Raw genomic sequence first — 25,021 nt, 5'->3', positions numbered from 1 at the left:
TGGTTGGGATTGGTCCCCGGGCTGCGGGATCTGGATATGGAGAGGTCATGGGTGATGGCCTCGGGCAAAAGTTGCCCCTTTCAAAATTTGGGTATGCCAGCCAGCTGGGGGGCTGTGATGGCGAGATTTGGACGTGGGGTCCAGCCTTGGGTGTCGAGGTACGACCTGGGTCCCACGGGGGGTCTGGTGGAGTGTGGCGTCCCTTGTCCGTCGGGGCGCCGTCCGAGCTGGTGGCTCGGGCCGGCAGGGTCACCGGACCCTGGTGGGGGTTAAGACCTCCAGGGAGGTCCGAGGTGGTTTCTCAAGCCTGGGATGGCAAATATTGAGGACCACTGGGGGGAGGTGTTGTGGGTCGCGCTTTGGTGGTGGCACCGCAGATGGCCAGCTTGGGCCTGATGTAGTGATCACCCGGGCATGCGACCTGACACCCTCTCCCTGAGACTCTGGGACAACCAGCATGTGGTGACCTGGCATGGTGGTTGGTCTATGGACGCGGGTCAAACCGAATGGACAGGGATGGAGATAGCCTGCCGGACAACCATTGGGGCATCTGTGGAACGTGATGGTGTGAGTGACCTTCCACAGATGCTCCGTTATGATTTATGGACTCTCGGGTTGGGAAGAGAGCCATGGGGATGTGAATCGGGAGATGTGTAACGCGCCGAGCATATGGGCCATGCTCGGCTGGCATGTGTATGGCAAAGCATCCTTCTTTGGTGAGGTGAGTGAAATGTGACAAATGGTTGGCATGGGTAATCTGTGGGTTAGATGCAAATTTAAGGGTGGATTTTGAAATGCCATGGTGGACACTGTATAGTGACGCCATTATTGATCCAGGTGTGTAGACCAAAGTGTTGGAGGCTGTGATGAAATTAATAGGGTAGCAAGACACAGCTTTCAACTGGTTGCGGGGGCAACTGTGCTGATATTTGGGACGCGGGATGATGGGGATGTAGTTGTGTAGCCTGAGGGTCAACGTGGTGCTGTGCGTGTCCGAGGTGTGTGGACCATGTCTTCTGGGTGGGTCTCCTGGTGGAGCATGGCTGTTGACTGGACCTTGGTGTGGTCAAGTGTGGGTGAGCACTGGGGGGCTGCAGTTCTGTAGTCGGACTGGGGGATGATGGGGAGGTGCAGGGGACGTGGCTGTAGGGATGCCACGCACTGCGACCGTGCCCCCCAGGGCCGAGGTTGTGTGTGCGGTAGTGTGTGTTGTGGCAGCAAGTGCTCACCACATTGGCCAGCTGGGGCTGCTGCAGCTGTGTTCCTCGCAGGGGGGCCGAAGGATGGATGGTGGGTCGCGCCCTTATGGACACTCATGGGCCATGTTGGCGTTTTGACTGCTCACCTTGTCCCGGTGACCCTTGCACGGTAGAGGTGCAGAGCTGTCGTGGCCACAGGTAGTTGTGTAGTGATGATCACCGTTGGATGCGGATCCACATACCTGCCAGTGTAGTGGGGACAAAAGAGAAATTTGGAAGGATTTGGTAGGCCCAATGTGAAATTTTGGGAATTGTATGGGTGGATTGCACTTTGAACCTGACCAACCTGCAACTACCTGCACTTAAGGTGAGTGTTTTGAGGAGTACTGTCCCAGGCTTCAGGACTTGCTTTGGAAATTGGGGACATGTAAATTGGAGTTGGGAGGCGGGTGTGAGTGATGACATGGCCGGTGAGGGGATGGAATGGGAGCCACAGTGTCTTGTGGGTGGCGTATGTATTTGTATTGTGGTTATGTGTTTTGATGTGGTCGTGAGAGTGGAACCTGGAGAGTGTGTGATGATTATTGGAGATAATGAGGGGTGATAATTGTGCTTTTGGAAATGTGCTTTTGGGAAGATGTGATGGTTTAAATGTGAACTGGGGGAATTTCACATGTAGCAGGCCATGGCAAGCCTTGTAACACCTTTTACACCATCTATGGAATTGTACTGAATTGTGCTGAGTTGTGTGGAGAATTGAATGGCAGTGGGGGAGGAAGTGTGTTTTGGGGTCTTGTGGGTGGGGAAGGTGTGTGTGTCCGCAGGTACAGAGCAAGCTCTGAGGAGCGATGCCTGCGGGCCCCCCTCTGCGGCAATTACCCCTGGCAGCCGGTGGTAACTGGAAATTGGAGCTCGTCGGTGGAGGGTCTGGTTGGGCGCCGCGGGGTGAGGAAGTCCCCCGGTGACCCGTGTTGCTGCGCGAAAGCAGGAGGCAAAGGAGCCTGGTGTGTGTGGAGACCCTCACCGGCGAGGTAACGGCGGAAAGGGGCTGTTGGGCTGTCATGGGGCCAAGAGGTAAAGGGGGGGGGGGGCAATGAACTTGTAAGTCGGTTGACTTGTTTTTGGGACTGCGGGCACCACAGCCTGATGCGCCCCCACCATCTTTTTGTGCGGTACCTCCCCGCTGCCTAGTTGAGGAATGCACACACACGTGAATGACATCAATGCCATGGTCCTGCAGGGGGTGTATTGGGAATAAGTGCTTTGTTGATTTTTGAAATGCCTTGATGACCTATGGAATGAGAATGAGTGGTTAAGGGGTCTGTGTTGCATGAATGTGGGCGAAATCCACCGAGCCGTGTCACTCACCTGTAACATCTGGACAGGGCCCGTGAAAATTTAGTGGGATGCATTGGGGATGGCCCCGCAGGTAAGGTTGAGTCTTGTGGCATCCACCGGGGGACGCGGTCTGTAGACCGGGGTATGTACAAAGGTTAGAGTTTTGAGTTTTTGGTAAGATGGTTAAGTTTGTGGATAAGGTAGGAGTTTTGGTGTGTTGTTTGTTCCCCCCTCCACAGGAACAAGGAAGAAGATGTACATACTTGCATGATGGTTAAGGGGTTCAGCATGTTAAGGAAGTGTAGGTAGGTAGTCCGACTCACTTCCCACAGCCCTTCCTGATTTATTTCATAGGTTAATTAAGTGTGAGACAGTAAGTGTTAAGGCTGGAATGGTAGCCCTGCGGTGAACCTTGCAGGAGCTACGGTTCCAGGGGGGGGGCTGTGTTATGAATTTGGTAATGCAACATCTAGAGCTAGGTAGATCTGAATAGGTAGGTATTCGGCTGTCGTGACAGGGACTCTACATGTAATAAGTTATTGATGTTCAGGCGTTTGTCGGGGTAAGATGTATGAGTGTGGATCTACCTGGAGATTCGAGTGTTAAATAGTGAGGGGTTAAAGGTAACGCCCCTGTGAGTCTCACCTAGTAATCAAACCTTTGTCCTTTATGGCACTGCAAACCACATAAACATTAGTTAGGTCCTTAGCGCAACATTAAATAATCCCCTTTCCCTGACAAGGACTTCGTATTAAATTGACAGGAAACCAGGCCAAAAACACCGCCACGGCTGGCCGCCACCGTGTACACCTCCAAAGGCCTACAAACCGGGCCGGCACGTGTTATGCCAGGACCGCAGGGCCGCGTAACGGGGGAGATGTTAGGAGTCGCATGCCGTAGAGGGCGTGACCGGCGAGCTGGGACCATATGATTGGCTGAGGAGTGCGCGAATGTGACGTCATCGGGGAGAGATATATGCGACGGTCGGACGCCATGTTCGCCAGTTGAGTTCGCCAGTTGAGTTGAGTTGCGATCTGATCTCGAGTCGTCCCAGTTCGTTGAACAGTTGAGTAGAGCGTCCCACTTCGGTACCGGAGTGGCAGTTGAGAGAAGTGAGAGCTCGTGGCAGTTGACGGTTCGTGCCATTTTCTACAGTTCGTGACCACAGCTCGTTGCAGTTGGCAGTTGGCACTCGGCACTCAGCAGTTGGCAGTTGGCACTTGGTTTTTGGTTGCTTCGTGCAGCCCTGCGTTGGACCGACGAGGCCTGGTGGCGCTTGGAGGCGGAGGCAGAGGGCCGTGGAACTTGGAGCGAGGTGTGCGATCGGGCCGAAAGGAGCGGTGTTGGACGGCAGCCACAAAGACGACAAAGACAGATAAGCCCGAATCCGCGTACACTGTACACGACGTGACTTGTTATTTTCGTATTAATCTCCCTCGTTTTGTGTTTGATATCAGTCGTGTGGGGACGTCCCGATTTAGTTATTAGTATTACCGGCGCGTGCTTTTTCACTGGCTTTACTTTTAATAATAAATCCTTATATTATTTTCTGTACATATTTGAACGCAGTTTCCTGGGTGTTTCATTTTAATAGATAAGGCTGCGGAGCCTTCGCTGCGTCCCGCCATTTCGCGCGTTGGTGTTGAACGTGAGTCCGCCATTGAGTGTTCGCCTCGGGAGTTAAAGTCTCGCAAATCGGTCATCCGTAACTGTGGTGTTAATCACGGTTACGCGACAATATATAAATATATATATATATAAATAAATAAATAAATAAATAATCGATACATAGCATGATTCTTGGAAGCATTATTAAGACAATTTGTGCTCTCCAGTATTCAAGTGTAAACCTCTAAACCTTTATTTAAATTAAATTATAAAGGCGTACAAATAAATTAATGCCGGGTTTTACTGCCGTTTTCTCCAGTGTATTACATCACCTTATTTAACATGCCACATCAGTTATTTGTGCCTCATTCTGTCCTTTATAACACCCTTAAAAAATAGTAAGTTTCCTGTTTGAAATGATTTACAATTTTGTTTGACTGCCAGGCAGGCAGACAGCTTTAAAATATTATCCCGCTCCTCTGTGCATGTGCCGTCAGGACAAATTCAGAGCCAAAGAGCGCATGGAATGCTTGTCAAACTTGTCTTCCTATAGTATTCATATTTAAAAGATAACATTCGATTTAAATAAGTTGTTCCTCGATCATAAACTGACAAGACAAAGATGGATGAACATGAATTGCTTAACCCCGGTTTTCGCTTTGTGAGTGTGGGGTAACACAGACATGGACACACATGAAAATGAATACTACAAAAAAAAATGGACACGATGCGGACGCAAAAACACGACAATGGACAATCGGCCACAAACAGCCACTGACACGGCACGAAAACAGACAAGCGGACATGGACATGGCACTAAAATGGACATAAACTGACGTAGACACAAATACAGCAACGTGGACATGGACAGGCACGTGGAATCGGACAAAAAAAAAAACCAGACATAAAATGCAGGGTGTCAAAAGTTTAGTCATACAATATGATAAAAAGTGCTTCAAAATAAATTTCTTACCGGTCCCATTATTGTAGCTTGCCAATGAAATACTGAAAGACAAAAAAAGAAGTGTTTGTGAGGAGAGGGGAATTGGCAATTACAGGACAAAATAGCAATTACGAAGATATCACAGACATTTCTTGTTTCCTCAGGTAAAATCTGATTGGGAGAAAAAAATATTAAAATAAAAACTTTAAATACAGCACAGCAGTCATTGTTCAACAAACCTGTACAATGATTTGTACATACAGAATAGCAAAAACGACATCCAAGAAAGGCTTGTGCAAAGGATCCCAAACAACAAACATAGGGGAAATACCGCTGATGCTAACCTGGTAGAACAAGCGTTACGCCTAGGTCCCCCGTCGGGGAAGTGATGTGAGTTGACAAAGTGGAAGAAGCAGAAAACATGCTATGATATGATATTTCGCTCACAGGGTTCAGACATATATATGGTGGCGGCCATCTTGGATTTTGACGTAGCGACCCAATTTTCAATAGCGTTCTTCCTTATGCCTAGATACACCCACACACCAGATCAGAAGTTGGTACTTCGCTTATTTTTCAAGATATTCCGCTCACAAGGTTCAGACATACATGGCAGCGGCTATCTTGGATTTTGACGTGGGTTGCACCCACACACCAAATTCGAATGAGGTCCTTCGGTTACGCACACACGTACGCACGCACGGACGGACGGACCGAGGGGAAAACCATAGTCCCCCTTTCGCTCCGCGGTGCGACGGGGGACAATAAACAGTATGCTGCATTAACTAAAGGTATTTTAAACCAATTTCAATGCTTGCCAGAAGACAGGGCAGCATATAGAATCATACCAACATAATCATAAGACTTTAAACAAAAAAATACCTATTTTGGGGGGCACCCACCCCCACCCTCTCCCAACCCGTGTACCTCCTCAGACCCCAATTTTTCCTTGCCTTGAACAAACATTGGTACATCACGGATGATGAAGGTTGTGGTGAAGTTTCATCGAAAGTGTGTGTAGTTTCAGAGGAAAAAGCAAATTCATATATTGGGGGGGTCAAACCTGGATCCACTTTGACCCTCGGTCGACCCCGAAGACCCTGATTTTTTTTAATGCCGTGAACAAACTTTAGTCAACACAGCAAATATAATTTGTGCCAAATTTGGTCGCAATCCCATCAGCGGTTTCGGAGAAGTTTCAAGTGTTTACAGACGGACGGACAGACTGACTGACGGATGACACGCCTGAACAAAAGAACATACGAACATAAGAACATAAGCTCCCCTGAACTTCGTTCCAGGTGAGATAAAAAATTAACATCAATTGGTGAAATGCAACAGGGAAAGAGCATGATAGATCTGCTTGTTCTGTGTGGAGTGATGATTTGTGTTGCTGAAGTTCTTTAATGGTTCAACACAAGTTTAGTTTACACAAGTTTAAACCAAATGATTAAAAGTCCATGTTCCTTCTTCAAATAAATCCACGTATAAACTATAACGGCACTCTCCGACGTCACAACGTCGACCGATATGCCTCCGCCCACATTATTAAATCATTACAATACTTGTACCAAGTTTGATTTAAATCCATACAGCTCTTCTCAAGTCATCACATTTATACCTGAAATGACATCTGACCTTTGGCCTTTGACCTCTTGGCCCCAAATTCTGATCAGTTAATCTTTACATCATTATGCACATCTATACCAAGTTTGCATTCAATCCCATTAGCCGTTCTCAAGTTATATTTTATAGTTATATATATAGTCCATAAGCCTGGTGTTGGGCTAGCGGCTAGGGTGCCGGCTTAGGATCCAAGGATCCTGGGTTCGAATCCCGGTCGATCGCCGAATTAACGCCAGGGGGGTTGACTCAGCCTGTCATCCTTCCGAGGTCGGCTAATTGAGTGGTATTCACTGGTAATTCCAGTTCACTGGTAATTGGACGGTGGGAGGGATTTTCGAAGCTCCACACGGTCTCCACGTTTTTCGAAGTTAAGTCTGTTCACAATTGTATTTTGTCGAAACTGTATTTATCTTTCGGTGTGTGAAGTTATTGTGTGCAACTTTGGTTGTTTCTCGGTGTTTATCTTTCATAAATTGATCGTCTGTTTGCCGTGTCGCGAGCAAGGCCTTTGCCGCGTCGCGAACGATTTGAAATCGAAGTTAAGTGATTGTTCCAATTTGTATTTTCGTTAAAACTGTATTTATTTATGGTGTTGTACGTATATTGTGTCCCGACGAAGATTTTTCGGTGCAAATCTTTCATACCTGTATTGAAAATCGTGTTAATTCGTGTCGTGTCTTGAGGCCTTGTACAGTGTGCACTGTACAACCTTGAGGCTTTGTTTTTCTCAGCTGTCCATCGTTTGTGATCCAATAACTTTCGTTCTCTGTATTCCCAGTCTTTTCACCCATAGCCTACTTCCTTGTGTAAATCTCAACTCAAAAAAAAAAAAAAAAAAAAAAAAAAAAAAAAAAAAAACATTTCCTTCTCTGTTCTCATTCGTTTATTCATTCTTATTCGTTCGTTCGTTCTTCGACCACGTGTTTCTCCCCCATTTCCCCAGATAGTTTTCACTCATTAACCTTCAATGTTTACACTTTCCCCTCAAGTTATGTATTCCGTCAGATTTTATAACACCTTTTTCTTCTTCTTCTTTAAAAGGCTGCTTTCGACTTGCTCACCAAATCAATTCATCCCAAAAAAAATATCCATCTCCTATAGTGCCTTTTTTCTACATTCCCTAAACTCTCCTGCACTCCATCCTCCATCCAGCATCCTTAAACGTATTTTTAACTCGAAGGTCACAAGAAACTCATTTTGCAATAAATGTTCGTTTCCCATAAATCGTACACTTTCAAAAATCCAATCTCACCCCTCCCCTCCAAATCTTCCCCATAACCCCTCCCCTCCAAATCTTCCCCATCACCCCTCCCCTCCAAATCTTCCCCATCACCCATCCCTTTCAAATCTCCCCCCTTGCCCCCTCCCTCCTAAACTACCCCCTCACCCCTCCCCGCCAAGACGCCCCCTCGCCCCTCCCCTCCTAGACTCCTGCCTCACCCCTCCCCTCCAAATCTCCCCCATATCCCATCCCTTTCAAATCCCTCCCCTTGTCCCTTCCCTCCCAAACTCCCCCCTCACCCCTCCCCTTCAAATCTCCCCACCCTCATTGCTTCTCAATTTCCCCCCTCTCACTCCCCCTCCTCAAAGCATCCTCCCCGCTTCTTCCCCCTTCAAACTCTCACCTCCATCTCCCCCAACCTTCTGCCTCGCTCTTCCCCCTCCTCAAATAACACCTCATTGTGGCCCACCCAATCACCATCAAACCTTTTGTCCGCCCCATCCTTCCCTTTCTCCGAGCTATTCTGAAATCTCTGACACACCTTCAACAGCTCTCCCGACCTCTTCCACCTCTTCCACATCTTACCCTACCCCTCCTCCCCCCTGTTCTGTATCTGATGCTCCCCCTTCCTCTTCATTAACGGTATGGACCTCAAACATCCGGGGCCTTCGTTCAAACTTAACTGATCTCTCCATACAGGTTGCTTCTGTCAAACCAGACGTGATCTGCTTAACAGAAACTTTCCTCCTTTATGATGTCTCTGATTCCATAGTATCTCTCCCGGGCTACTCCCTCCTCCGGTATGTATGATAGACCTGAGCCTCGCCCTGGAGGCGGGGTTGCTATCTTTATCAAAAACTCTCTTCCTCACTCGCCCTGCACTGCACTCTCTCCACCTCACCCCCAGGAATACCTCTGGCTACGGCTTCCCCTTCGCTCCCACCTCTTGTTCATATGTGTGTTGTACCGTCCACCAAACAGTGATGACTCCATCTACATCTCGCTGTCTGATGATATGGACCAACTTCTATCTACTCATCCCAACTCTCTCTTCCTCATATGTGGTGATTTCAACTGTCATCATGCCAGTTGGCTGGGTGTGGGTACCTCTCTCACCAGCCATGGCTCCTCAGCAAAGGACTTCTGCGACTCACTGGGACTGACACAATCTGTCAATTTCCCGACCCGGATCTCAGTCAACGGAACATCTTCTCTTCTGGACTTGGTTATGACTAACTTCCCTGAAAATGTCTGTTGCTCTTCTTCTGCTCCGATCGGATCATCTGATCATGTCCTTGTTAAAGTGGACATCTCTCTGACCATCCTCAGGGAGCCTGCTCAGCGTCGACGAGTCTGGCATTTCACTCAGGCCAACTGGCACAGTCTTCAAGCAGCCATCAATCATCTGGACTGGTCTCCCATCTCTACCACCTCTGACATCAACTCATCCTGGGAATTCTTCCAAAGTAAATTGCTCTCTCTCATGCACAGATTTATCCCATCTCGTCTTCAGTTGTCATACCCTTCCTCCCGTCCATGGTACACGGAATCTTGTGGTGAGGCTGTTGCCCAGAAACAACTTGCCTTCGTCTCCTGGAAAGCAAATCCAACGGAAGGAAATCTCATTTCCTTTCACAAAGCCCGAAACAAGTGTGTGTCCACCCTCAGGAGAGCCAGGAAACAATATCTCTCCGTTCTCAAGACCGAACTCTCTTATCTGTCTCCCTCTTCCAAATCCTGGTGGCGTCTGGTCAAATCCGTTTCTGGTGTTTGTTCCCCCTCCATCCCCTCCCTTACCTCAAACGGCTACACAGCTGACTCCGCACGTGAAAAAGCTGAATGCCTCAACTCTGTGTTTGCCTCTAAATCTTGTGTCCCAAACCCATCCCTCTCTGTACCCACCATACCCAGTCGTACCCTGCTGCTCCTGGACTCCGTGTCCTTTCCTCCTGACAAGGTGGAAAAGTTTCTGTCAACCCTCGACTCTGATTCTGCAACTGGACCCGACGGCATCAGCCCACGGGTCCTAAAATCCTGCTCTGCTGCTCTATCTCACCCTCTCTCTGTTCTCTTCACCCTCTCTTTTGCTCAAGGTCAACTGCCATCTGCTTGGAAATCAGCCAACATCACCGCTTTGCACAAAAAAGGTGCAAAAACAGATCCTAGCAACTACAGACCAATCAGCCTTCTCCCAATTATCAGCAAAGTCATGGAATCCATCATTGCTTCGGATATGAAATCTTTCCTCTTCTCCAATGGCTTGATCTCTGATCATCAATTTGGTTTCAGACCAGGTCACTCTACTGTGGACATGCTGCTTCTGCTGTCTCAACAATGGATGGAGGTCCTCAATGCCAAACAGGAAATTAGAGGTGTCTCCCTCGACATATCACGTGCCTTCGACACGGTCTGGCACCCCGCTCTGCTCACCAAACTCTCCTCCTTTGGTATCCATGGAAATCTCCACGCATGGCTGGCGGACTTCCTCTCTAGTCGTCGTCAACGTGTGGCCCTGAATGGGTTTCTCTCATCTCCTCTTCCTCTTCAGGCTGGAGTTCCCCAAGGCAGTGTTCTGGGCCCCGTGCTTTTTCTGGTCTTCATCAATGATCTCTCTGACTCTCTCGAAAATCCTCTCTATCTCTTTGCTGATGACTCCACTCTCTGCCGCTCCATTCCTCTTCCCTCAGATCGGCAGTCTGCTGCCTCCTCACTCTCTGAAGACCTGGACAAAATCACAGACTGGTCAAACAAGTGGAACATGTCTTTCAATCCTGACAAATCTCACACTCTTACTATGTCTCTCCGAAAAGATCGACTGGACAACCCTCCCATCTACTTTCTCAACAATCCTCTCCAAGAAGTTCTGTCGCTCAAGATTTTGGGTCTCACTATCTGCCATGATCTTTCTTGGGAAAACCACATTTCCAAGCTGGCCTCCAAAGCCAGTCGCCGACTGGGCATCCTCCGTCGTGCGAAGTCCTTCCTCGGCACACCTGAGCTCCTCACCACATACAAGGCTTTCATCCGCAGCTCAATGGAATACTGTTCTCCCCTATGGGCCGGTGCTCCTGCCTCACACCTAGCTCGGCTTCACGCTGTTGAAACCAAAGCTTTCAGAATTATTGGAATCTCCCGCGATGAAGCTATCTCCGAGGGCCTTTCACTCACTCACCGCAGGCAGGTAGGTGGTCTTTCTGTCTTCTACCGACTCCTCTCCGGCCTTGCACCCCCAGCTCTCTCTGTGCTCTGTCCCCCAAATATTCCTACAGGTCGCACAAGATCTGCCAGCAACCCTCTGATGGTTAAACTGCCGAAATCTCGGCTCTCTGCTCACCTTCACTCTTTCATTCCTCTTTTCTCCCGCCTCTGGAACAAACTCCCTCACTCCCTTCAATCCCACTCCTCCCTCCAGGTCTTTAAAACAGCTGTTCACCACCATCTCTTATCTTCCCCCATCCAAAACCTTGATCTTTTCTACCCCCGCTAATTCACCCCAGATCCACCTTGTTTGAAATTCCAACTTCTTTCCTGGAAGTCCTGGCAGTGTCCATATGTTTTATACCTCTCCCACCGCCCCCTTCCCATGCCCCCCCCCCAAAGCCCTCGCCCTCTCTCAGATCTCTCGATGTCTCCATGTCTCTCGGTCCCTGCTCTCAAATGTTGTGTTTGTGTCCTTCCCCCTCTCTCCCCATCTTGTCTACCGCTCCCGATGTTATATGTTTTATGTGTCGGTTTGTCTTTCTGTGTGATTAATGTTCGCTCTTTCACGAGCCTCGATCTTGTATACAAAAAAAATAAAAAAAAATAAATAAAAATTCCCTGCTTGTCGTAAAATGCGACAAAAAGGGTTGGCGGCAGGAAGGGCATCCGGCCGTAAAACATTGCTTCAAAAAGGGGCCCAAAAAACAACAACAACCACCGTCCCCGAAAAAAGGCCAACCCCCGCTTTGCGGGGAAAAATGGCCTCTAAAGGTGGTTTTTATGACATCAACATATTTTATTCCCGATGGAGAGTTCTTTACAATGAGACATGTCAATTTTTTCTATTCAGCGCTTTCGAAGATAGAGGTGCAAAGTTTTTCGGTTTTTCCAAAATGGCAGGCCAAACCACGTGACCTATGACGTCATAATTATCATTTTAAAAGTCTACAGATGGAGTTGCACCGATGGTGAAAATTTCCTGTCAATCGGACCAACGGTTGCAGAGAAAATCATATTTATTCTGTGCGGACAAAGACGGACAGGCAGACAGACAGACAGGCAGGCAGGCAGACAGACACAGACAAACTGACTCAAAAGCAATACCCTCTCCTCTGGCGAGGGTAATAAGCATTGCTGGTTATGTGCAACAGCGAAACATTTTTTCCGAATATCGTAACTGTTTATTAACCTAAAATGCCGCAAGGGTGAATCGGTCGAACAATTGAAGCAATACAGCTGCAATACAGTTGAAGCAATACAACAGCCTGGTGTTGGCTTAGCGGTTAGGGTGCCGGCTTGGGATCCTAGGATCCTCTGTTCGAATCCCGGTCGATCGCTGAATTAACGCCAGGGGGATTGCCTCAGCCTGTCGTCCTTCCGAGGTCGGCAAATTGAGTACCAGCTTGCTGGGATGAATGATCATGGTGTGTACCCCGGTTTAGAATAGGTACACCATATCCCTGCGCATTGTAAGAGCGTGACCAAGGGTTGGCGTCAGGAAGGGCATCCGGCCATAAAAACATTGCCTCAGACAGGGAACCATGATTGTCATGGGGCCCGCAAGGCTAACCCCTGCTCTAGCGGGGAAAATGGCCTTAAAACGATCATTCATTCATTCATTCATTCACAGTACCTTCAAGCAACTGTAATCAAGCACTGTAACTGTAAACTGTCTAGCTCTGTTAGTCGCAGGCACGACAAAGTGGAAACATCATTTAAATTTGATTAGTCCATGTGAGTCACGCCTCATGAGAATAAAATTGAACTAAATATCAAGCAGCAGGCATGCGTAGAGAACAAGTCTTTTCTGTACATTCATGCTGTGAGTCGACAGTAATCTCTTTGTAATTAACTTCATCAAGACAACTGATGGGTTTCAACAAAAGACAGTATTTGTACCCCAGACATATTGTAGATCTATCTGAGCGTCATTTAGGCTACAAAATGAAATAAAGCACATGAAAAAGCATATTTCATAACACGTCGTGCCTTTTATGGCTGCAGTTGTTGCGGTTGCTGTTGTTGTGCTCCTGTGTACTGTTATACATTTTTCTATCGCTTCAAAAATATTTCTATAATTATACGAGCAGGTACCCACGGCAGTTAATAAAAAAAAGATGAGACTTCAAATCAGCAACCCTCCCCTCCCCCCCCCCCCCCCCCCCAACCAATCCCAAGTCCGCAAGCCACACATCCCACAAGCCTCAATCTCCCTCTCCAAACTCTGTACTTAACCTGTTAAGAGTAAACGACGGAACGTTTAATTCACAATCTCGCAAGATTACGTAAGCTCACGATACGAAATACACAACTGGAACTCCTCGGACACAGACCTTCATAATGATACTAATAAAAAGCCCGTATGAGTTTATTCGACCGGGCAGCCTCGTGAGCGTGCCAAAGTCTGAAGCTTCAGCCTAGTGTCAGGTGTGCTTAAATCTTCTTTATTTATTCGACATCCTTGGGACGGAAAGGAACACTCGTTTTACTCTGCGCACAATGCACATCACGTGCAGCGAATTTCACCTCCTGCGCCTTGTATTTACAGTTTTTTATTTAACGTTTTTCTACACCGCCCTCGAGGCTCGGTTTGCAAGCCACCGTCTACAATTCCAACAGAAGAGACATAATGACTTTTATGGAAAATGTTGTTCGAGTTTGTTTTATCCTCAAAAATAGACTGTAGTGAACACGTTCGTGTTAAAAGATTGACCATTAAAACCTACCATTATGAAAGGGGGGCAGACATCTGTACAAACACACAAACTGGCTGTTTTATATGGTAGATGGGTCTTATGGTCCCTGGTCAAGTAGATTGAGAAAATCATCAGTCAGACAAACAAACAAACTAGAGTGAAGTTGATGGCATGCCATTGCAAGACCCCACACATCCCACCGAAAGCAAAGTTGAAGGACAGAGTTCATAGAACACGAAACCCCACATAGCTTTCAAGGACTGTTGGACCTCAACATTCACGGTCCCAACATTCGCATTTGATAAAAAGCAATCTGTTTCTACATTTGTGGCCATGTGCCGCACGTATTCATGGTTTTTCGTGGGCGCAGTAAGAATATCTTCCACCAGCCATGCACAAAATATTTTGTCCCCCACAGCTACCAACAAGAATATCCCCCCCCACCCCCCCCCCCCCCCCCAATATCCAAGGTGGTCACCATTGTCCGGGACATCCACAGAGAAAGGATGGGGAAGGCTCTGTGCGTATGGATAGAGGGCAACATGCAGAAGAACATACCTTTAAGTGGACCCCTCATTCGGGAAAGGCGAGGCGTATTCACACGTATCTGGATGGCGCGGATGGCCCCAGTTCATTCCGAGCGAGCAAGGGATGGTTTCAGCACTTCAAGGACGAGTACAGTCTCTGCAACGTCAAACTGTCAGGCGAGCGTGCCTCCGTGGACCACTTAGCCAAAACGTTCCTTGTTCAACGAGCACAACGGATCGATGAAAAGGGGTACCTGCCTGAGCAGGACCTCAATACAGACCTCACCAGGTCTGGAATAAAATGCCCACGAGAACTTTCATCTCGAAGCACGAGGCAACAGCATTGGGGTTCAAGGCATCCAAGGGCCGGGTATCTCTTCTCCAAGCAAACACAAAAGGACTGTATGATGAACGCCATGATGCTGTACTGTTCCCTGAACCTTGCGTGCTCTCAAGAGCAAGACCAAACACAACCTGTTCATGTTTTGGTGGGCAAACAGGAAGGCGTAGGTGACTGCAGCAATTGCATGGACTGGTTCCATAAAAGTTTCGTCCATCAGGTGGAGAGGTACCCGGTGAAAAAATAAATAAATAAACTTGCGTTCAAGGTTCTCCTGCTCGTTGACAATGTTCCTGGCCACGCCGAGGACCTCAAGGTGGCTCAAGCCAACGTCGAGGTGATCTTACGACCGCACAACACCACCTCCAAGATCCAGCCGCAAAACAAACAGGTAATCTCCACTTTTAAAACGTATTACACCCGCCACACCTTTCGCCGCATTTTGGATGTGATCGACTGACCCATAGCTCACAATCAGGCAGTGTTGGAAAGAGTTCAACATAGCCTAATGCATCGGCCCCATCAAGGAGTCGCTGGATGAGGTGAGAGCCTCCACCAACACGTGCTGGCACAACCTGTGGCCACAGGCAGTGAAAGACTTTACAAGCTTTCCCGCCAACACGGAGGACAGGAATGAAATTGCCGAGTTGGCACGGCAGGTGGGAGGGGAAGGCTTTGACGACATGTAGCCTGAGGAGTTGGAGGATCGACTGACTGAACGTTCATGTTCAAAATATAACATTAAATTTAAATTACTTGTTCTTTGATCTTAAACTGATAAGACCGACAGGCATGAACCAATTGTTTAACACCACTTTTCGTTCGCATGCGTGCATGGGGTAAAGATGGCAACAACTTAGTTCCACCGAATATCAAATGTTAAGTGAATTTTTTCACCATTTTGACCCATGACACTAAGTCCCCATCCCCTGAGGCATGAACCGATGGTCAAATGCAAAAAATCGTTACATATTTCATGCGTCCCTCAATACAATAACACAACAGGCATTTTAAGGCCATTTTCCCTGCTAGAGCGGGGGTTAGCGTTGCGGGCCCCATGACAATCTTCTCCATTTTACCCTATTTTCTGCATTTCCCCTTGTTAACCCCCTTTCCCGCATTTCTTCTTCCACCACCTTCAGCCAAATCTTTCTCGGTCTTCCACGGCCTCTACTTCCTTCTACATTCATTTCCATCATTCTTCTCAACCAGTCGCCTTCACCCTTCCTCAACACATGACCAAACCATCTCAACCTGTTTCTCTTCACAGCATCCATCACAGGCTCTATTCCCATCATCTTTCGCAATTCATCATTTGTCTTCCTCTCTCTCAACGATACTCCACACATCCACAGAACCCTTCGCATTTCCACCCTTTCCAGCCTTCATTGCTGCTCCACGTTCATTACCCATGTCTCGCTCCCATAAATCATAACACTTCTCACACATGCAGCATACACCTTTCCCTTCAGCTTCAATGACACTCCCCTCCTCGTCAGCACACCACTCAGTTCCCGAAACTTCTTCCATGCACATCTCACTCTAACAACCGTCGAGTCTGATCCACCTGCTCCATTCAGCATGTCTCCTAGGTAGCATACGTCCCTCAATGTTGATTGCATATACAAAGTTTCATTTTAAAATGTGCCGCAATTGCATTTTTCAGTATTTCACCTTTTGACCCCACCCTGGGTGGCAGGGCCAGAAATGAAACTGTTCTTACACCTAATTGACATGTGGTGATCATAACTACCATGTTTGATGAATTTCTGCCCAAACGGTTTAGTAAGAGATCGCATGACGGACAGATGGACAGAGAGACAGACAGCCAATTACAATATCCCCATTTCATGTAACAAGAAAGTAACGGCGTTTTCAAAAAGTGTGGGAATAAACAGAATAAGGTTATTTACAACAAGATAATTTTGGTTGCTCCTTATGTATACATCTGGAGGGTTCCTGCTTCGGTGGAATAATGTTTCCGTTTAACTGCTGCGTGAATAAACCATTAGTGCTCGTTTTTCTTCAAACTCGGAGAGAGGCTTTTGAAACAGGCAAGTTTGTAAAGAAGCAAAGTTTGTCATTTCCTACACAGGATGTTGTTGTATTGTTCTGCGAGCAATGCTGTCGCCAGCTGCACCTGTCAACGCAGTCTAGACAGAGACCATACGATCGCTTTACATATGCTTGGATGCAATGCAATGCAATGCAAACCTATCCAGGTCCATGTGGTGACCACAAGATCCATGACCCGGAATTTTTTTGGCCAAAATTACAACGCCGGATCCAAACCGAGCTTTTGCTACCGAGTCATAGCTGTAGTCATACCAGTGACCATTCATTTCAATACAAAGGTGGACACGAGGCTATAAAAGACTAGAGGTATGCTCTCCAAATATAGAATGGTAGCAATCTCGATGACATCACATATGGCTATGAACATAAATGCAACAAAATTAAATGGAAAAGAGGGGAGAAGAAAGTGTGTGATCTTTGGACGCCAATGAGGAAAAAGGGATCAGACAGGCAAGAAGTCAGGAAATAAACAATTAGAGGAACAAGATTAGAAAAACACCCTTCACCCCACAAAAAATGAAAATCTAAAACATGGGGTCATTAGCAAAGTAGCAATAAATAAATTTAAAAATAATAATAATAAATAAATAAAACTAGCGACTGTACTTTGCAACATCATACTTACAATCCTCGCTTACGGGTCCAGCTGAACACTGTGCTGGTGGGTCACGTGTCAAGTCACTTAGTTCCTGGGGAAATAGACAATTGACACAAACGTTGTTTGTCAAGTGCTCAAATAAACGTAAGAAAAAAAATTCTGAACAAACATTTCAAGTTGACATAGTTGCTAATGGAGATGCAATTGTTTTTACGTCCTAACTCGTACATACTGTTGCGGTTTTTAGAACCCTCCACTTGGTAAATTTTTGTAAATGTTCCCTTATAAATAATCCCCTGTAAATACCCCCATTTGTCTAACGTTAAAGATCGCACCCAGAGCTAGTCCACGAGCAACACGTAGCACACCTTAGGATCTCTATAGATATCTCATTAGTATGTGTGTAATTAAGGCTTTGTTCCCAATAGTTTGAATCTACGTTGCATCAATCAAATAAGAATAGGCCCCAATCTCTTCAATGGCAGTAAGAGTGCTTTTCTACGATCCGTGCAAACGCCATCACGCGCTCGGTCCTCTGGAGGAAAAAGGGGGAGGAGTAAGTTGGGTGCCAAGAACAAGGCGTGGCCCTGTCAACGTCTCGTCGAAGGGCGGGACCGGTAAGCTCTTGGAGCCAACCAGGGCCGAGGCAAGCTCACCATTGGGCGTGTCCTGGGAGCCGGCAGCTTGATCTAACAACGCCCAATAAAAGCGGCCGAGAGGGACTGCTTCAGGAGAGATGAGCATGACGGCGACACCAGAGGTTCGAACAAGAGGAGAGAAGTGAAGCCCGGAGCGTGGACCGGAGCACGACCTGGAGCGGACCTCGACGCCGGTGCCATCTGCTTGGACCTTCTCCTCCTTTCCTGCCATTCCTGCCTTTCCTGCCCTCTGTCCTGCTTCTTCTTCTTCTGTATATTCTTTGCCTTTCGTTTCCTCTTCATTTAGTGTACATAATTAATAAACCTGTGTTCTTCCTGTTACTCTTTTTGATTCACTCTCACCCGATCGTTTTTGTCCCGTCTCCAATTGAGTACCTGTGGCACGATTTGGCCAACCGCTTTTAATCGGGTTTAGTCCTTTTGTTAACGGCTCGGATTGCGAAACCGCTCGGCAATTACCATCTCATCCGCGGTTCGAGCAGGGAATCATCTCCCTGCTTTGCGGAGAGATTGGTGAAGGTATTTGGGAACCCGTTGACCAATCACCCTGGCCAATCTCACCCCACAAAGGAGCGGGATAGTTCCAGGACCGGAGACGGCCAGCTTAACAAGACAAGGGAATTAACCCCCCCCCCCTTGCTAACGGGAGTGCCGTACTCCGAGATCCGTAACAATACTTTGGAAGATAAGAGTAAATATTTCTAGAACATTCAATTCAGATGTAGGTCTGACAAAAGAAAAAAGCATTTCAAGCTCTCCAAATATTCTTCAAGATCCATTTTAACTGCTGCAGAAAAAGATCAGTCATTGGCCTGTTCTCACACATGCAAATCTATGCTGACAAGAAGGAACGTGGCGGCGTCAATGGCGTTTGCCTTGACCTGAAGATTGGAGCAGATTATGGCTGTGGAGAAAATGGTTTAACTGAGACTGATAGTTACATGTTCGGATACTGTATTTAAAATGGCTGAAAAGATTTGTTGAAATGAAAAGATCTACTGTATCAAGCAATTGCTTCGGTTTCAAAAGTTTTGTTGTGTTTCAATGTACCTAGTTTATTTCTAGAAACGCAATGTACCTTTGCTTTATTACAGGAACGACTATTCTGTTTTCAAAAGAAAGGTCGGCAACAATTCAGAGTACTGAACTCGATGTCACCCAAACATTATAACTCAAATACGAAGTAACCGAGTAGGATATTTCTCCTGACCTGAGGAACAGTCATGAGTAAATGAGTGATACAGTGTGGCATCAGGCAACTTTAACACGAGTTTCACAACAATTCCAAACAAGATGGCTGCCACAAGTGGGGAGGAGGGGAAGGAATTAATTTACAAAGCTGTTAAGGGGTACATGATTATTTACCAAAAGTATCTTGTAAATCTTTTGTGCCAGCGATAATTTGTTCAGGGTGCCATCGTTAGCTCACTTACTCTTCACGAAGAGTACCGTAAGATCTCAACATCCATAAACTAAAGCCGCACAAGGGGCACCCAGATTAACGTCCATCCAAGGTGTAACACCAGGATGACAGTTTATAACTGGGTCAGGATTCAAATCCAGACAAGACAAATTAGAGGTGAGTGTGCTGACAGCATATGATATGCATCCAGAAAAATTGGGGTCTTGCCCCCACTTTGAACACCAAGTCCACTATTAAAAACAAATTAACTACCAAAACCCACGATTGCACCGTGTATTAAAAAAAAAAAATTCCACCTCATTCCGCCCAGCAGTTCAGTTCTTGGTAACGTTCCCACTTCAGTGTATGAAATTTTTTTAAACCCGCCTTAAAGCTTCGGATAGTATATCTACAATTAGCAGGAGTACCCAGCGCTGCAGGTAGGGTGGGGAGAGGGAGGTGAGGGGAAAGGGGAAATATATACGACATATGCATATTTTGGGGGGTGGGATGGCTATGACAGGCCCCTCCGTTTTGGGGGAGGGAGGGGAGGGAAGGAGGAAAAAAAAATTCTGAAGGAGGAAAAAAATTGGAGGAGGAAAGGAAAGGAGGAAAATTGAAGGAGGAATTTTTTTTATAATAACAAGCGTTACGCCTAGGTCCCCTGTCAGTGAAGTGATTTGAGTTGACAAAGTGGAAGACGCAAGGTGGCCATCTTGGATTTTGATGTCGTGACCCAATTTTCAATAGCGTTCTCCCTCATGCGAAGATACACCCACACACCAGATTAGAAGTTAGTAGTTCGTTTATTTTTCCAAGATATTTCACTCACAAGGTTCAGACATATATATGGTGGCGGCCATCTTGGATTTTGATGTGGCGACCCAATTTTCAATAGCGTTCTCCCTCATGCGAAGATACACCCACACACCAGATTAGAAGTTAGTAGTTCGTTTATTTTTCCAAGATATTTCACTCACAAGGTTCAGACATATATATGGTGGCGGCCATCTTGGATTTTGATGTGGCGACCCAATTTTCAATAGCGTTCTTCCTTATGCCTGGATACACCCACACACCAGACTAGAAGTTGGTACTTCGCTTATTTTTCAGGATATTCCGCTCACAAGGTTCAGACGTACATGGCGGCGGCCATATTGGATTTTGACATGGCGACCCAATTTTCAATAGAGTTCTTCCTTATGCGTAGATACACCCACACACCTGATTAGAAGTTGGTACTTCGCTTATTTTTCAACATATTTCACTCACAAGGTTCAGACTGCTTTCTCAACAATGGATGGAGGTCCTCAACACCAAACAGGAAATTAGAGCTGTCTCCCTTGACATTTCACGTGCCTTCGATACGGTCTGGCACCCTGCTCTGCTCACCAAACTCTCCTCCTATGGTATCCATGGAAATCTCCACGCTTGGCTTGCGGACTTCCTCTCTGGTCGTAGTCAACGTGTGGCCCTGAATGGATTTCTCTCATCTCCCCTTCCTGTTCAGGCTGGAGTTCCCCAAGATAGTGTTCTGGGCCCTGTGCTATTTCTGGTCTTCATCAATGATATCTCCGACTCTCTGGAAAATCCTCTCTATCTCTTTGCTGATGACTCCACTATCTGTCGCTCCATTCCTCATCCCTCAGATCGGCAGTCTGCAGCCTCCTCAATCTGCAGACCTGGAAAAAAAAAATCACAGACTGGTCAAACAAGTGGAACATGTCTTTCAATCCTGACAAATCGCACACTCTTACAATGTCTCTCTGAAAGGACCGACTGGAAAAACCCTCCCATCTACTTTCTCAACAATCCTCTCCAAGAAGTTCTGTCACTCAAGCTTTTGGGTCTCACTATCTGCCATGATCTTTCTTGGGAAAACCACATTTCCAAGCTGGCCTCCAAAGCCAGTCGCCGACTGGGCATCCTCCGTCGTGCGAAGTCCTTCCTTGGCACACCTGAGCTCCTCACCACATACAAGACTTTCATCTGCAGCTCAATGGAATACTGTTCCCCCCCCCTCTGGGCTGGTGCTCCTGCCTCATACCTAGCTCGGCTTCACGCTGTTGGAACCAAAGCTTTCAGAATAATTGGAATCTCCTGCGATTAAGTTAACTCCGAGGGCCTTTCACTCACTCACCGCAGGCAGGTTGGTGGTCTTTCTTTCTTCTACCGACTCCTCTCCGGCCTTGCTCCACCAGCTCTCTCTGTGCTCTGCCCCCAAATATTCCTCCAGGTCACACAAGATCTGCCAGCAACCCTCTTGTGGTTAAACTGCCAAAATCTCGGCTCTCTGCTCACCTTCACCCTTTCATTCCCCTTTTCTCCCGCCTCTGGAACAAGCTCCCTCACTCTCTTCAATCCCACTCCTCCCTCCAGGTCTTTAAAACAGCTGTTCACCACCATCTCTTATCTTCCCCCATCCAAAACCTTGATCTTTTACACCCGCTAATTTCACCCCAGATCCACTTTTTGGAAATTCCAACTTCTTTCCTGGAAGTCCTTGCAGTGTTCATATGTTTTATACCTCTCCCACCTCCCCCAAAGCCCTCGCCCTCCCACATTTCTCCCGTTGTCCCTGCTCTCAAATGTTGTGTTTGTGTCCTTCCCCCTCTCTCCCCATCTTGTCTGCCGCTCCCTTATTTTTTGTTTTGTGTGTTGGTTTGACTTTTTGTGCGATTAATGTTAGCTCTTTCACGAGCCTCGATCTTGTATACAAAAAAAAAAAAAAAAAAAAAAAAAAAAAAGCAACACGTAGGCCCCCTAGAACATTAGTTATGTCATAGTATGTGTGAGGATAAGGCCATTTCCCTCGTATCATCTGCGTTGTGTAAAAGAAATAAGATAGGCCGCGTTAATTTTGCCTCCACCCTCCAAATCTACCTCGTTGGGCAGAATCCATCCCACGCCACATTTTGGCTATTGCACCTCGCATTAGAATGCTCACTAGTCAAGGGACACGAGGTACGCCTGAGAGAGGGAGGAGCGCGGCATCGAGGTTGGAGCGGCGGAGACAGCAACGGTAAGAGCCATAACCAATCAGGGCTCGAAGGGCATGGCGTGAGGGGCATGGTAAGGGCGTGCCTATATAAGCGCACGCACATAGCCCTTAAGGACGACTCGTGCGAAAGAATTGATGCGGGAGGACTCATGCGAAAGGACTTATGCAGGACTCGTGCGAAAGAATCGTTGTATGAGGACTTAAAGAGTGAGCTTGCGGTAAAAGGACTTGTTGGGAGAGCGCACTGCAAGAGGACTTGCCCGATTTGCACTCTGTGAGAAGCCTTCTGCGGGAGAGGCGCTTGCCATTGAACTTGTATTGGGAGCACCTATGAACTTGTATTGGGGAGCGCATATAGCGCCAGTTCATCTATTACGTACGCGACCGTGGTCGCAAGTAATCGCCCTGCCAGCCTTACCGTTCGCCCAATAATTGTCCGATCCGCGCCAACGACCCGCGGGGAGCTTCTGCCGCCATGACCATCTTCTTCGCGGTGCGAGTCGGGGACCGGAGCGAACTGCCTGGACGCCATCCCTGGACCATCAACCTGACCATCTACAACCCCGTGTGAGTGTCTGAGTGTGAAACGGGCCCGTGTCCTGGGATAAGCATAAGACTGTGTAAGGCTGCACTGTGTGTTCTTCTTCTTCTCATTGTACATAGTGTAATAAACCAATTGTTATTCCTTGTTTCTTCCTGATTCGACCGTATCAGTGATTTCCTCCATTGTGTAAGCGTGGCACGATCAGAACTGCTCGGATCGGGTTTCGTCATTGTTAACGGCTCGGGTCGCGGTTCGCTACCGCTCGGCGTTTCCACCTATAACCGTGATTCGGGCGAGGCTCATTTCCTTGCTTCCTCGGCAGCGTTGGTACTTAGGTAATAGGAACTCGGCCTACAACCCTATTTAACGCCGTCCGGAAGGAACGTCATAGCCCCGGATCCCGTCGGCTCGTCAAAGGCAAGGGGACTAACCCCCCCTTGGTAAGGGGAAAGGCCGACCAGGAGATCCGCAACAATATATGTCAATATTATAAGCGTGAAAGGTTGTCTGTTTGTTTGTTCTGAAGCAGCGTCGCCATTTCTCAACGGATCTTCACCAAATTTGGCACGGGGGTCCTTATGCACCACAGAATCACTGCCCCCCACCAGATCATCATCATAATAATCATCAGATCTTCCACAACCCCCACCCCCCCCCCCCCCCCCGGGACCAAATTTGCCATTTCTCAACGGATCTTCACCAGATTTGGGACGGGGGTCCCTATGCACCACAGAATCACTGATGAACCAAAAAATTCCACCGCCCCCCACCCCCCCGACCAAATTTGCCATTTCTCAACGGATCTTCACCAAATTTGACACGGGAGTCCCTATGCACCACAGAATCGCTGATGAACCAAAAGATTCCACCGCCCCCCACGACCAAATTTGCCATTTCTCAACGGATCTTCACCAAATTTGGCACGAGGGTCCCCATGCACCACAGAATCACTGATGAACAAAAAAAAAACGACGGCCCCCACCCACACCCACACCCCCCGGGGACCAAATTTGACATTTCTGCACTGCCTCCAAATCAAAGCTATTTCATCCTAGAATACTCTCTCATGGGATGTTTCAGAAGGCGATTGTTCACAGCCATTTGCAATAATGTTTACAAATACTGGTATTTTCAGTACAAAAGGTAAGATATAGTTATATGTGTATGTTTTTCAGTCAATACGCATATTGTTTTTCACTCAGTGGTGTCATATACTACTCAACACTAACGTATGTTTTTCAGTCCATACGGATATTAATTATTCTTCACTCAGTGGTGTCATATACTACTCAACACTAACGTTTCAATACATTTGTGTTTTTCTCCTTTCTTACAGACAATCACTTCTCAGTAACTTCGTAAATGGGACCTAAGAGGCAACGTTCTGCAAATGCAGATGCACATGCAATACAAGTACAACAAAAGAGACAAAGAGAGTCCTCAACAGAGAGAGAAGCTCGACTTGCAGCCCAGCGAGCCAGACAGGCACAACTGAGATCAGCTCAAACTCCTGCTCAAACACAAGCGCGAATTGCTGCACAGCAGACCAGGCAGACAGCACTCAGGGCTGCAGAAACTCCGGCCCAGGCAACTTATAGAAAAGCGGCTGATTTAGCCAGACATTCAGCAGCCAGGGCAGCAGAAACTCCGGTCCAGATGAGCACGACTTGATGCACACCGCACCAGGCAGACAGCAGTGAGAGCAAGCAAGTGGCAGAACAAGAGGCTTGCTGCCTTTCAATATGACTCCTCCATCAACTATGAAGGTGATTCTATTGTTCACATTGTTGGAATGTATGTCATCTGTAAACACCATAGAGCAGGGGTCGGCAACCTTAGGCACGCGTGCCACCATTGGCACGCGGCAGAGTAGTCATTGGCATACTGGCGAAAGCAGTGCCCTCTCCGCTGCATGCCAAATCACCTATTGAACAGCCATTGGCTGTTGCACGTGTTGCACTATAACAGTATTCCGGTGTGATTGTGCAGGGTGATGAGGTAGATGGATCAGAGCAGAGTCACCATTCCAATTCCAAATTCT

At 47.3% G+C, this 25,021-nt stretch overlaps 1 protein-coding gene across 1 annotated transcript in view; it reads right to left on the bottom strand.

Moving 5' to 3' along the window:
- The window catches only part of UBE2D3 (ubiquitin conjugating enzyme E2 D3), a 78,046-nt gene that overhangs the window by 37,496 nt on the left and 15,529 nt on the right, over positions 1-25,021 (bottom strand). Inside the window, exons 2-3 of the mRNA XM_068111920.2 lie at positions 17,402-17,465; positions 5,119-5,150 (exon numbers count right to left, since the gene is read on the bottom strand). Coding sequence (XP_067968021.1) covers positions 5,119-5,150; positions 17,402-17,465 — 96 coding nt within the window. The remainder of the gene's footprint in view (positions 1-5,118; positions 5,151-17,401; positions 17,466-25,021) is intronic.

The sequence above is a fragment of the Myxine glutinosa genome, chromosome 4 (genome assembly GCF_964187855.1).
Source record: "Myxine glutinosa chromosome 4, kmMyxGlut1.1, whole genome shotgun sequence".
Taxonomy (NCBI): Eukaryota; Metazoa; Chordata; class Myxini; order Myxiniformes; family Myxinidae; genus Myxine; species Myxine glutinosa.
Note: the sequence above shows the minus strand (reverse complement) of the source record. Positions and strands in the feature narration are given on the sequence as shown.